This window comes from Dromaius novaehollandiae, chromosome Z (genome assembly GCF_036370855.1).
Source record: "Dromaius novaehollandiae isolate bDroNov1 chromosome Z, bDroNov1.hap1, whole genome shotgun sequence".
NCBI lineage: Eukaryota > Metazoa > Chordata > Aves > Casuariiformes > Dromaiidae > Dromaius > Dromaius novaehollandiae.
In genome coordinates this window covers 35964526-35977793 of record NC_088132.1, presented here as the reverse complement: position 1 = coordinate 35977793, position 13268 = coordinate 35964526, and the positions used below count along the sequence as shown (strand labels likewise).

General features: G+C 39.6%; 1 protein-coding gene and 1 long non-coding RNA gene across 5 annotated transcripts in view; one reads left to right on the top strand and one right to left on the bottom strand.

Moving 5' to 3' along the window:
• Positions 1–8459, bottom strand: part of LOC135324864 (uncharacterized) — a 61136-nt gene extending 52677 nt beyond the window's left edge. For 2 of the 3 annotated variants that reach the window (XR_010386103.1, XR_010386102.1), the window contains exons 1-2: positions 8299–8459; positions 6272–7761 (exon numbers count right to left, since the gene is read on the bottom strand). This is a non-coding gene — a long non-coding RNA (uncharacterized LOC135324864). Of the gene's footprint in view, positions 1–5817; positions 7762–8298 lie in introns of those variants that run through there. The other variant, XR_010386101.1, reaches the window with a different exon arrangement.
• Positions 8460–8851: 392 nt separating this feature from the next.
• LOC112992373 (long-chain fatty acid transport protein 6-like) overlaps positions 8852–13268 on the top strand; it is a 41042-nt gene continuing 36625 nt past the window's right edge. Inside the window, exon 1 of one of the 2 annotated variants that reach the window (XM_064502178.1) lies at positions 8852–9606. In XM_064502178.1, coding sequence (XP_064358248.1) covers positions 9126–9606 — 481 coding nt within the window. In that variant the 5' untranslated portion in view covers positions 8852–9125. The remainder of the gene's footprint in view (positions 9607–13268) is intronic. The other variant, XM_026115386.2, reaches the window with a different exon arrangement.

Below are 13268 nucleotides of genomic sequence, written 5' to 3'. Positions count from 1 at the left end.
CAAATATCTCCTAGTATAAACACAGCTTATACTAGCAAAACTGACTTACTACTAAAGCTTATTCCAAGGATATTAGTACACAATACATAATGTACATTTTTATGGTCTACTCTATCAACAGTAAGGCCTTCTGTTAACACAATTACATCCATACTTCCCCGCATCCTAGAAAAGCTGACAAGTCTGTAGTGTTGACATGCCATAATGAGTGACTTGAGCATCCTAAAATGCTACAGCATGATTTTTCATTTCCTATGGATTTGAGGCTTTGTGACCATTTAATGCTTTGCAATGACTGAAACCACCTATAATGTCTTCTGTCACTGTAACAACCCTAGTCTTTACCTCCTCAGGTCCCTGTGATACCTTTAACGTGAGTAACCAGCTCAGTTTCCCAAATTTCCACATCCCCAAACTTAAGAGTTAATGTTTGTGTGGCTGGCTCAGCATTACTGCTAAATATTCCAGTAATTTAGCTTAAGAAATACTGCTTTATGAAACATGACTAGAAAATTAAGATAGTTTTGTGTTGCTGAATTGATTTATATTGCTTAGTCATGAAGGAGAAAATAGTTTTACTTATCAATGGGGTAAATGTCATTCAGAAGGGCTGTGGAAGACTGACCTCCTCAATTCTACTTCTATTCAGAACACAAGCGCACTCTTCTATTCTTATATTCATACAGTCACAATAATATCTGTACTTTAATTCCATAGCAACTTATAAAGTGGCATATCATGGTGCAAATGCCATAACTGTTCAGGAAGTAAGAAATAAATAATGGGCCATTTTCTTTCCCTGAGTAGACTATTTATGCTAAATTCTATAGCAAGGCTTGTATAGTCCCCTATATAGTATGTATGTTTATAGAAATGGTCAGAGCACGAACAGGCTTGTGTTATATGCTACAAATCAAAATGCTACAGCAGGTAGTCACTATAGAATCTCTCCCATCTCCCTTCCCTGCTGCTACATACATTCACAACCTTCTACAGCAAAGGCAAACTGAGATGTAAATTTTGCCTCCATTTTGCCAGCTGATCCTGGGTTTCTGCAGTTATCTTTTCCTACCTGGGGTCTATAGAAGTTTAGTGTTATAGAATAATGTCACCTAATGTATAAATCAGTGCATCTCCCACTGACTTGACCATGAGACTTTTCGAGGTGTATTTTTTTTCACACTAATAAAAGGTGCCACTTCCATCTCTTCTCAAACACTCTAATGCAATTATATTAAACTTGAGAGCAAGTATTTCATAGCTGCCATTAACTTGAAATCTGCTGTTTGTGTTTCAGATTAAAGAAAGGTTTAAAGAAAGGCTTGTGAGCTTGAAAGATTATCTCTCTATTCCAGCTACATCATTTTGTCTAATAAAATACTTATCTGTACAAACTTTGCCTTACTGAAAAGACACCTTTACAGATATTTCCTTGTAATGTTGTTTATGTTGGACAGAAATGTTGGATTCTGCTTTAATCTGATTTTGGATTGCCAATTCTTTCTAAGGTCTTGTTTGGTCTTCAAATGATATAGCAACTACAGGACAAACAGTAAGTATTGGTATAAAAATACAAACTCCAAACCCCAAAGATGCATGCATTCCCTAATGATCTTGCGTAATGTTTTTCTACTGCTGCAAGCCTTACATTTTCTGATGAATCTTGCAAAAAAATTGCTTATGAATCATTTTCTATTGTAAATGTCTTTAAAATAGAAGCTTTTATACTTTCTATAGTATATTCACCACATAGTCAGGATCAATTTCTATCCATTTCATGTAAAAGTATAGTTGCACATAACTTTAAAGAAATCTTAGTGCAGATTTGAATAGCCATGCATGACACCATCCTATCTTAAGTATGAGCCAGGTTTTCCAAATCTTCAATATGCTTTAAAGTTGTTATAATGTAATTTTTGATTAACTGAAAAGCTGCATTTCAGTGCCTGACAGTCTTTCACCAACCATCTTTAATTTGCATTACTATGTCCCTCTGAAATGCAAATGCGCAATAGGAAAGGGTCAAATAATGTAGCATAAAGATTTGCAAATCAACAGATGTGCTATTGAAAATGTTTGTCAGACAGGAAAATTTTTTTTAGGGAAAAGCCAAAATACAAATAAAATGAAAGCGTACAATCTTGGTTATTCAACAAACTGCATATTTTACTAGGGTACATGTAATCCTAGTAAGACCTGTTCAGATAAAACTCTGAGAGAATCTCTCTACCATTATTCAGCCATTCATTCCAGATTTGCTTATTTCTTTAGTTTTAAATCCTAGGACTTTACTAGATATAAATTGTGGACATTTAAAGACAAAATTATTTTACTTTAATAGAAACATAACTGATTAGTGACATGTGGGGAGTTGGAAACTGCATTTGCAAGAAATATTTATTTTTATATGAAAAGTATATATTATGTAACTATCTTTTTAAAATAGCAAAAGATTCAACAGATCCTAAGAAAGAATTCTCTAGTGGTGAACAATCTGCAAGACTATTCCCACATTGTGAAGCTGTTTCCTTCACTCTGTTTCAGCTTTATTTAATCACATTTTACAAGAAAAATTTTCCATCAGAAAAAATTACAACTCCTTTATATTTCATTATTGGGTCATACTATATTCTTGGGCATCAAAATGCCCATCTCTCTCTGTTGGAGAGAAATTGAGCAGAATAATTATAGCATAATAAATAATTCAAGGCTCAATGATTTGTCTGTTGCGAGTTCTACATAGTCAAGAGTAAAATATACTCCAGCTCATGAAATGTTACAAGAAGGTGATTAATGGATAAATGTCTTATTACACTTTTGGGCTCTTATTTATTTTAAATGTTTTAAGTAAATAATCTTCTTAGAGTTGAACTTAAGGTTTTTATGCAACATGAATTTACCACCTGCAAGCATCTTATGTTAATAACTTTAATTTCATAGTTACATGTAATTTTTCCCAGAGGACTATGGCTTATTCAATGCATATAGTAGCTGATATTCACTTAACAATTCAGCATTTTGTGTTACACATTGACCAATGCATGCAAGAAACTTAATGCTATGCTTAATGCCAGCTAGCTAATACCAGCAGCAAAGACAATTTTGATTTCTTCATGAGCCTTTCAAATTTATGCTATTTATGTCAGAAAACATTAAATGTGCATATTTTTCCACTGGGTGAAAAGATGGAGCTGTCCTTTGGGTAGAAAGCCAAGATATAGAATGCGAGATTCAGCTGCCCTAAACTTAGGGGCTAGTCTCAGCCACCTAAACCTGGGCATTTAATGCTAATTTGGGATGCCAGAGGTATCAGAGACTAGCAAATATGACATGAGCTCAGTATGTTCTGGGGAGTCACCTGGAGATCAGGCATCTATCTACAAGGCATCCAGACAGCACAAGATGTGTAGCTGTGGTTAACTGATTCAAGCCCTGGCTGCATACAATGCCTGCACAGAAGCTGCATGCTTATACTTCTGTCATAGCGGAGACCTAGTCAGGAGAGTCAAGCAAGCTTTCACCTCATCCTAAATTAGACATCAGCATTTGGTCAAATAAGTGACAATTCTCTTAACCATAAGTGATCTCCCTTAATTACAGTGAAAGCTTACACCAAACACTTGCATGTGGACATCCACTGACCTTGCAGACACTGAAAGTTAGGGTAAGCTGAATCCCCCAGGGAAAAGTTAGTCAAATGTGTCCACAAATCTTTAAGAGCCCTGTTTTTCACCATTCCATTTAGCATCATGTGTAAAATACGGCTCCTGATGTCTTCATCTATAGTTGTGTGAGTAGCCACCAAACCCAAGAGTCTGGAGGTCTTAAAGAGTAATGTTAGGCATACAGCATGGCTAAATAGCCCCCAGTTTGAAGAGGATATAAATGGTTAAGCCAATATCACATGGGATTTCTGTGGCACAGGCAGGGATCAAATCCAATTCTAGTAATAGTTTACCTATATTGTGGCCATTTTTATTTTTACTGAAATCTACTGTCTCAGCTTATCTAGTCTCTCAGCAAATGAGAACTACTGAAAGCCAATTCATATGCCATACAAATTTTCCCTCTCCCTTGAGGGAGGGGGAGAGGAAATTAATGCTTACTTTTTACAAAGAAAAACTTGGATGAGTACAGAGGACTGAAATAGTTGCTGTGCACAATTGAGAGGAACAGAGACAACACAGAGATCACAAAACCACAGTCCTCCTTTAAAACTACGTATTTCAGAGTATCAGAGACTTTATACTGGGATCTGGCTCATCATTTCTTTTCTTTGGGATTGGCAGCAATGATAACATCTGAAGCACAAAATTATTCCTCTCTGTTCTTATGGCTAATGTCTTTGGTGATGTGGTAGTCATTAGTCACCTTAGTTAATGCAATCTCCTGCTTACTTGCCTGTCTGATTCCTAGATCACAGTATAGTTAAAATGCATCTTTCTCACTCGAATACAAACTATTGTTTGTATTTGTCTTCCTTTTGTGCTCTATCAGCTACCTATTACCTACTGCTCTTTCCTTTCATTCTCATCTGTATAACCAAAACTCTTCACAATTCTGACTCTTTCCATGTTTTTGTTCTCATTTCTGGTTGCTGCTTCTGTACAACACCATAGAATGTCTCCCTTCTCCTCTCTGCCTTCTTCAAGGTAATTCTTACAAATGTAAGCATCTTTCAGCCTCCCTCCATCTTCTTTCAAAGCAACATTTAAGCATGTATCTTCTATAAAGTGCGCGTTCCCTTTCACTGTGTATTATTTATACATATAGTTAACCATGTGAATCTAAACAAAAAAACTTTACAGTAGAGGTTACTGTAGCATTTATTAAATTTAAATGTTTTTAAATGAAAACACTGGCCCAGGAAGTTGCATTCACCTAAGACGAGCAAGTTAAAAATCTGTCTCACAGAAGGTTGGTCTTGAAGTGATGCAGACCAGCTAAAAAACTGAATACTGTTGTCTTCCTATAAATTTATACTTCATATACTTCTCACAAATGTATGCAATATACAATATAGAAGCAGGTACCTCTATTGCACCTTACAATTATATAGACTCTACATCAATATAAAAATACCAGCCTACTGTCACTGTCCCCTTTGAAAAGCTATCAAATCTATTTATATTCTAATCTTGCATTATTTCATTTGCTTGAATTTGTTTCCAATGGATGCCCAGACAGGACCTGTACAATAATGTTATGTCTGTACTTTGTTCATAAAATCAGGCCTCAGTCTCAGTGATTAAGACAGAAAATAACAGTACTGCAGTGAGCTGAGAACGCAGAATAGCTATTTGTTCTTCTCCCTTTCTTCACATCATAGCCTGATTAGTTAGCCTAGAATTAAAAAACTTTACAATCAAGTCAGTCAAAACTAGAGTTTTGAGCTAAAGTGACTGACTCCACAGTGGAGCTGAACAAAGTAAGATCACTCATTATTTAATACAGTTTGTTTGATTGTGCAATGAAAGAAAGGAGAAAGGCCTCAAGAAGGAGTTAGAAGCATTCTTAGGGTTGAAAAGCGGTTTGAGAGGCTACTGCTTACTACTACTCACCTACCTACTGGTGCACCTCAGTCCACTTTTCTCCCTGATACTGTTGTTCCATTCTCAGGACATAGGAGAGCTCAGGCAAGACAGTTCTTATGATCATTGGGTTTCAAGGCAAGAGAGGAAAGCTTTCTCAAATCATATTAATAAGTGGGAGTATGAAGCTGAGCTCTGGCTTGAGTCATACAGTACAGACATAGCAGAGGAGAACATGCTTTTTACTTACTTGAAAATACTCCTGTTATTGATAAAAGACAATCTGTATTTTCAAATAGATTTTTAATGAATCTGACAATGGTAGGTGTAATAATATGACTTCAGACAAAAGAGTGTATTTTTTGCAAAGGTGTTTGACATTTTCTGCCAGTATTTTGCCAGTATCTGGGCAATTCCTGGGATACTGCTGGAGTATAAGGACATTTTTATATAGTGTATGACAATTTTGACACTTAAGTCTTTGATTAATAAGTAGTTATATTCTGGAAAGCTGTTCATGTTACAGGATTCAATTGCATTTAATGTTACTAAAATTAAGATTTTTTTCTTAAATAAAATGCTTAGTCCAGGCTTCAGTCCAATTCTTTCATCTTCCAAACTTGACAGACCGTTAAAAAGAAAGTCTCAATTTCACTTGTAATGGACTTTCTGTGAATAATGAAAACATTCTAAAAAGATCCATGCTATGTAGTGTAAATAAGTAATTAAAAATTAAATACCTGACTATCATTTTGTGTGCTTCTACATCCTCAGCCCTTCAAATCTTGCCTGTGTGAAAGTGCTGTACACTGTAAATGAAAATAGTTTCTATTCAACAACATTCAGAAAGTTGAAGTATTTCATCTAACAAAAATATTCACCTCTATTCCCTTTTTATTCCAGTTTTTGTCTTAGGAATTTGAACAAACTGGACACTTACTTTGAGGTAATCTCAAGTTTACCTTTTTAGCATCCTTAAAATGTGGACGGGGTATTATCTAATTGTTTTAACAGTTGGCATACCTAAATGCACTTAGTAGTTTTGGACAATCTCAAGGGGATATTTACCTTGTATGTCTTCCCAGCAAGCTTCACTTTTATTAAAATGAAAGCTTGCAGCCAGTGTTGGTATTGTATGAATAAAAGCAGATGAGTCAGATGTGCCTTAAAACTGCTGCAAAAATACCATCACACTACCTATATAAAACCCAGCTCAGTACCACTCTCATCATTAAACAACCTTTGTCTGTGTTTCATGAAGTATTATGAAGCTCATAAAGTTCTTCTCCCAAAGAAAATGCTGATTCATACCCTGAAAAGGGGAATCTGAGGAAAATGGAGTAGAGGATAGGACATTTACAAGGAAAAAAAACAAGCACTGACAACTCTATGATTCTAGCAAATTTACCTACAGAGACAAAAAGTGACAAAATAAGTCACATTTTTAATACTTTTTAAAATTTGTTTTACATTTGACCTGGGCCAGCTGAGAAACCCACAAAGGTTAGAGAAAGAAAGCTTTGTTAGAAAAACTCCCTAGTTTGAAGTAAGTTATAAATACTGGAATAAGGTCTCTGGAAAAATTCATGTAGTTCACTTATTGTATGTAATGTTTAAATACCATAACTGTCATATGTATTTACAATATATGAACATTCAAAATTGTGATATGCAAACTGTCTCTGCCTTCATAAGAAAGGCAATATAGTATAGGCTGGTTTACAGGCTGGAAGAATGACTGATATTCAGAGGAGGAGAGAAAAGCTGTAGACTGGAAGGAACAGAAAATGGCTGGAGACTTAGCAGAATGACAGGGCTAATGGGCTAGATGCAGGCTGGATGAATGGGATATCAGATGAGTGTAGAGAAAGATCAGGGCTGTTATGCAATGACAGTGGAAGCACAAGTACTCGGAAGGAAAAAGAACTGGAAATTGCAAGATGTTGTCTAGAAGTAGAAAGGCAGGATTCTAGAAAGAGTATGCTGACCGATGGGTTCTTTTTATTAGTTGGGCTTTGCTGTGCTCAGGGTTTCTACTGTCAGTTGTGCTAGAGAACAGAGTTAGCACATTCTTTCAGCTATGGGATTCCCATAACTCTATTCATAAAATCTAAGAAAGGAGTCTGGAAGATGTATCCTCTGGGATATAAAGATCTTCATTGGCCAGAGAAAAAGACATCCCTTGACAAACTTCAAAGTGCACAAATCACATGGCAGGCTGGTTCAGTACCTGAAGAAGACAACAGAAACAAGGGCTGCACTGTTGAGCATTCAGATTTCAAAATTAAGAAAATCTCTTTTGGGAGGAGGAAAACTTCAATATCAAGTGTAAGCTGAACTGATGAGAGGTACATTCTTGTTGGTATTGCAATAATACTCGGGAGCACCAGTTCTGGACTATGTTGTCTTGGTGTAATATTGGCAGCAGGCAGACCTGTGATGTGAACAGTTAGATGAGGTGTGGAAAAGGAACTGAGAGTGCAGAGGCATTCATGTTGTGAACTGCCAGGCCTTAGAAACTATGGACCTGACTCCAGAAAGTCAAAATTATTCAAAAATACACTTATATCCTGTAAATAGATGCATTTGATAGTGTCTACACTTTTAAAATAAAGGAGGCAGTAGAGTCACGCTTTCAATTTTTTTGTGACAAACACAGGGGCAGAGAAGCTGTCACTGTTAAATGTGACCTCAGCTTCTCAGGGTCCGCGTAGCTCCTGGCTCTGCCGCGCTAAACCACACAAACACCACACGTTGTGTGACTCACCAAGGGCAACCGCAGTGGACGCCTGGGTCCAGCGGTATGTGGATGTCCTCAAGGTGACAGACCAGAACAGCAGTGGGGCCAACGTCATGTCCAGGCACTGACTGCTCCTTGCCAGAGGTTTCCCTTTGGCACCTGCACAGCAAATGGGTGTTGGGGTGAGGGACTGCAGAGAAAAAAAGACCTTTGTGCGGTACACTGTGAAGGCATCTCCCGGACCCTGGCGAGGTGTGTGGGTCTCGCCCGTCTAAAACCGCTCCCGAGTCCCTGACGGACGGGCTGGCCGGGCCCGGCAGCAGGGAGGGTGGCAGCGGGCGCCCCACCGGCCGCCTCAGCGCAGGACGGCGCACCTGCGCCAACGGCCGCGGCGGAGCCGTTACGGGTAACACACACCGCCCCCGCCCGCCGCCGCCCTCTCAGCAGCCCCCCGCACGGCCACCGCCGCCTTCCCCAGGAGCCACCCACCGTGCCGGGCTGCCGGGGGCGGGGTGAAGCGGCGGAGGCAGGAGCGACCGGCTTAGGCAAGCGGCTCCGGGAGCCGCCGCCGCCTCGCCCGCAGCTCGCAGCGGCCCGCGAGGCCCGAGGGAGGGGCGAGGGGTCGCCGCGGCCCTGCGCGGGGAGGGCGGGGGGCTCCCGCCGGGGGCCGCGGCGGCGGTTGGGGCGCGGCGGCGGCTGCCTCCGCCCCTGCGCACCTGTTGCCCGGCGGGCGGCGGCGCCTCGGCGGCTCCGGGCTCTCCGCGCAGCCCCTGACGGCTGCGGCGGCCCCCGCGGCGCTCTCGGCCGCCCGGGCGGAGGGGGCGGCGTGCCGGGCCCGCCGCGCCGCCGCCCCGATGCTTCCCGCCTGGGTGCCGGGCGCCGCCGCTGGCGTCGTGTCGCTGCATCTCGTCCAGAGGCTCCTGTTCCCCTACTTCTGGGCCGACCTGAGGTACCTGCTCAAAGTGCTGACGTACGGGCTGCGCGTGGAGGCCTACCGGCTGCGCGGACGGGTTGTCACCGTGCTGGACAAGTTCGTGGAGCTGGCTGAGGGGCAGCCCCACAAGCCGTTCCTCATCTACGAGGGCAAGGTGCACACCTACTGGGACGTGGACAGGAGGAGCAACAGGGTGGCCCAGGTCTTCCTGCGCCACGGCGCTCTGCGGAAGGGCGACACGGTGGCCCTGCTGATGGGCAACGAGCCGGACTTCGTCCACGTGTGGTTCGGACTGGCCAAGCTGGGCTGTGTGGTGGCTTTCCTCAACTTCAACGTCCGCTCCAGGTCTCTCCTGCACTGCCTCAGTAGCTGCGAGCCCAAGATACTGGTTGTGGGAGCAGGTAGGGTATATGCCTGATTTGCTCATCCAAAGCTTTTAATGTCACATCTCCCCAGTTTTTGCCTCTCCAGCTGCTTCACTGAAAACTTGATTTTCCCAGGTGTTCATGGAATCAAAGAAATCTAGGAGATCATAAAGCCTAAGCTTCTTGCACTTGAGAGAGAATCAAGTATACCTATCTGCAGGGGACGTGTATTTAACCTGTTCTTAAAAAATGTACATTGCAGGAACATTTACAGCACCTGAGTGCAGCTTGTTACAAGTGTTTAATCACTTCAGTAGTTGCTTAATGTGTCCCCAGGGAAGATTAAAATGGGACATTAGAAATCATTTCCCATTCCTAAATTTTTGAATAGCTAATTCTAATCATATTGAGTCATGGTCTTTCTTATCCTGTACTATGCCACCATCTTCTTGGTGATCAAAACCACCATGAACTAGGAGGCCTAAACTGCAGGTTGTGCAGTCTTTCTTGCACAACCATTTTTGGAGGTATGATTGTCTTCCACAGGTTACAACTTAAGAGTTTTGTTTTATAGGCATAGCACGTAGGAGGCTGATTTATAATAACCAACTTACTGCTGGCATTGGATTGCAGAAGAAATTGCTTTGATTGAATAGGCAGTAATAGTGTGCTTTGCATTACTTTCCAACTTATCACATTTTTTTTTAAGTGCTTCAAAAGAATTTTAAAAATGTCGACCTAGGTATTTTGTACATTGTCTGTTGTAATTGGATTTTAATTATCGAGATGCATAAACCAAAACTAGAGATCAAAAATCTAAACTTGGCTCATAAAACTTTCAGCATTTATGGTCAAAATTTGTCAGTGAACCTACAATGCTAAAAGATTACACAGAACCTTTTGTCTTTTTCACTGCAGGAGGATATTTCAAAAGATCAAACACGAGTGTTGTTCTGCCTCTGAAACTGCTATTCTTAAGTGCACTCTGCCTTGTTTCTAGTTCACAACTTCTTGTCCTTATTATGCAGTTTGTGGGGTTTTGCCACAATGACACCTAATTTTTGCAGTTTCCTTCCATCTGCTCTCTGCCACTGCAAATTTGTGCTTTAAGAAAAACTTACTTAAGATGTTTCTCTGACAGATTGTTAATTTAATTATAAATGTTTTTAGTCTGATTGTACATGTCATGCTCATTTAAGAATGGTAGTTAAAATAAGCTCATGAAATGAGAGCCAAGTTAAGTATGGTCACAAAATACATAATGACATATTTCTGAACAGATGGTTTTTCATTTTGCCTTCTAACTTAATAATAAAAAATCTAATTTAAAACACCTTCTTGCTCTTGAATATGTGCTTTACCGTGTATGGATTGAGGAACGGAATTCATGTTCAGGCAATTCTTGCTCCTGGATGGTGATTAAGGAGTACTTTGGGTCAGAACTTGTATCTAAGAGGAGTCTTTAATAAAAGGTTAAGTAGTGAATGAGAAAAGTACTTGTGAAGCAGGAACTGGGCCCTGTTTCTCCACTCTTAGTCTGCTAGTGCAGTTGACAGCAACTATGGTGATCTAACACAAGTTAGATCTAGGTTCTAGGACTCCTACTGGGCCAGTCACCCTTATACCTCTGCCCACTAGAGAAAAACTGTCTGCAGACAGATAATACAACAGAAATACCACAAAAATTAGTGTCCGAGTTGGTCTTTTGTGAGTTAGTCGTCTTCCTTCATTTGTGGGTTTTAATCTTTGCATGGTTGCTCAGTCCCCAGAGCCTGATGCATTCTTCACAATATTCTTCAAGATTTAGAGGCGTGTATTCTTTTTTTTAAATCTCTTGTGAAAGAAGTTGAAGTTCTATGTATCCTTGATTATTGGCCATGCAATATGAAAAAGGAGCCCCCTCCGAAGGGGTCCAAATTTTGCAATTCAAAATTTGTATGCTGTTGTGTGGCTTAGGACTAACTCATATAACTCTCTTTGTATAATAGTATGTTTTTGTCTAATTATTGTACATAATACTTCTTCCCCTAAGGTTTATAAAAATTATTGCTCAGTATTTAAGACTGAGGATACACTGTCAGTTAGACTAACTCTCAGGTTAGCATCTTTTTGTCAGATGTTAGTATGTTTTTTTTTCAAGGACTTCTGCCTTGTATTATCAGTGGTCATGATCTGGACTTTTTAATATGTTTTGCTATTGTGGCATTACTTACCACAGGATTCTGGATAGCCTGAACATGGTGAACTACTAAATAGTATGTTCTTTTGCAAAACAGTTACACTTAAGGCTTTAACTTGTGGTTCAATCTATGGTGGCAATGGTCACGTATCATGTTTGGCAACTAAAGTTTCTTTCTTTTTTTTTTTTTTAACTGGCGATTAAGTGCTTAGTGATTTCAGTATGTAATGATATTACTTCTGGATAGTGGAAATCCTAATTTTCAACAGTATGTACTTTTTCCACCATCTGCAAACAAATCTAAGCCACCAGGTATCTAAAACTTCATTGAGTATCTCTTAATATAAAATATTAGAAGCTGCTCTGTTTGTTCTTTAGTGTGTTTTTTGTTTTGTCACAATTCTTTTTTTCATGGATTCCTCTTTTACAGTACTTTTTTTAATCAGATCTCATTTCAAGTATGTTTCCAGGCTTGACTCTATAATTCCATTTAATTGAATTGAAACAGTAACAAAACTATCTTTTCAGTATTTTGGATGACCTTTAATGTAGCTCATATATACTGTAGCACAATAGAAGTCATTCTCCTATGATTTGACCGTTGATTGTCTGTCTCTTGAAATTCTTGTCTGTAGTGGCACATTAAATCAGGAACCTGCATTCAAATCCACGTAATGTTAAGATTTCATTGGTGTTGATGGGGACATTCCACTTTCTGATGATATCTGGAACGGTTCCCACAGATAGTTGTTTATTGCAGAATTGTCTCTGCTCAGAATGCTGGTATAGCCTCCCTCTGGATGAGATAATTGAACCTTGTTTCTTCTTTTGGTACATCCAGTCCTTTTCTTTCTTTCTTTCTTTCTTTTCTTTTTTTTTCCTCCAAAATGTTTTTGCTTGTTACAAATGGAATACCTTTATCCAAATAGTCTGGGTACTTCTTATGCTTGCATTTTCTTCCACACCTTGTGCAGTCTTTCATGCTGCCTCTTGCAAGATCCCTCTCTGATTTTGCAGACTTTTCTTTGAACTCTTCAGTTTTGTTTTGCATCTGCATATTTTTCTGAGGTTGTGGTTTGGTAACCCAGTCCAATTAGTATCATCTTGTCTTTCATCGAGCACTTGCAGTCAGATCTTGTTCTGGTCTGTCAATTCTGATATTTTGATTGCTTTTTCTAACACTGTATTGGGACCTTCTAATGGTCATTAAGTTTTGGAGTTTGGTTTTCGACTTAGGTGTTCCGCAAACTCTCCGCAACTGAATGTTTGATTTTAAGCCTCAGTGTGTTACAAAAGCTTACAAATTTCTCCCTCTTGTTGTTTTCTCATATGAAATGGATATCTTTAAAAGGTTGGGTTTTTTTGTTTGGTTTTTTCCCCCCCTAGGACTGTAATAATCTTTGAATTCACTTAGCACAATCAAGTAACTTGCTTTCTCCCTTCTCATTCAAATACAGGCTTTAAAGCAAATACAGACTGATTTGCCAATATTTAGACTTTCCGTTCATCTTCCTTTCTA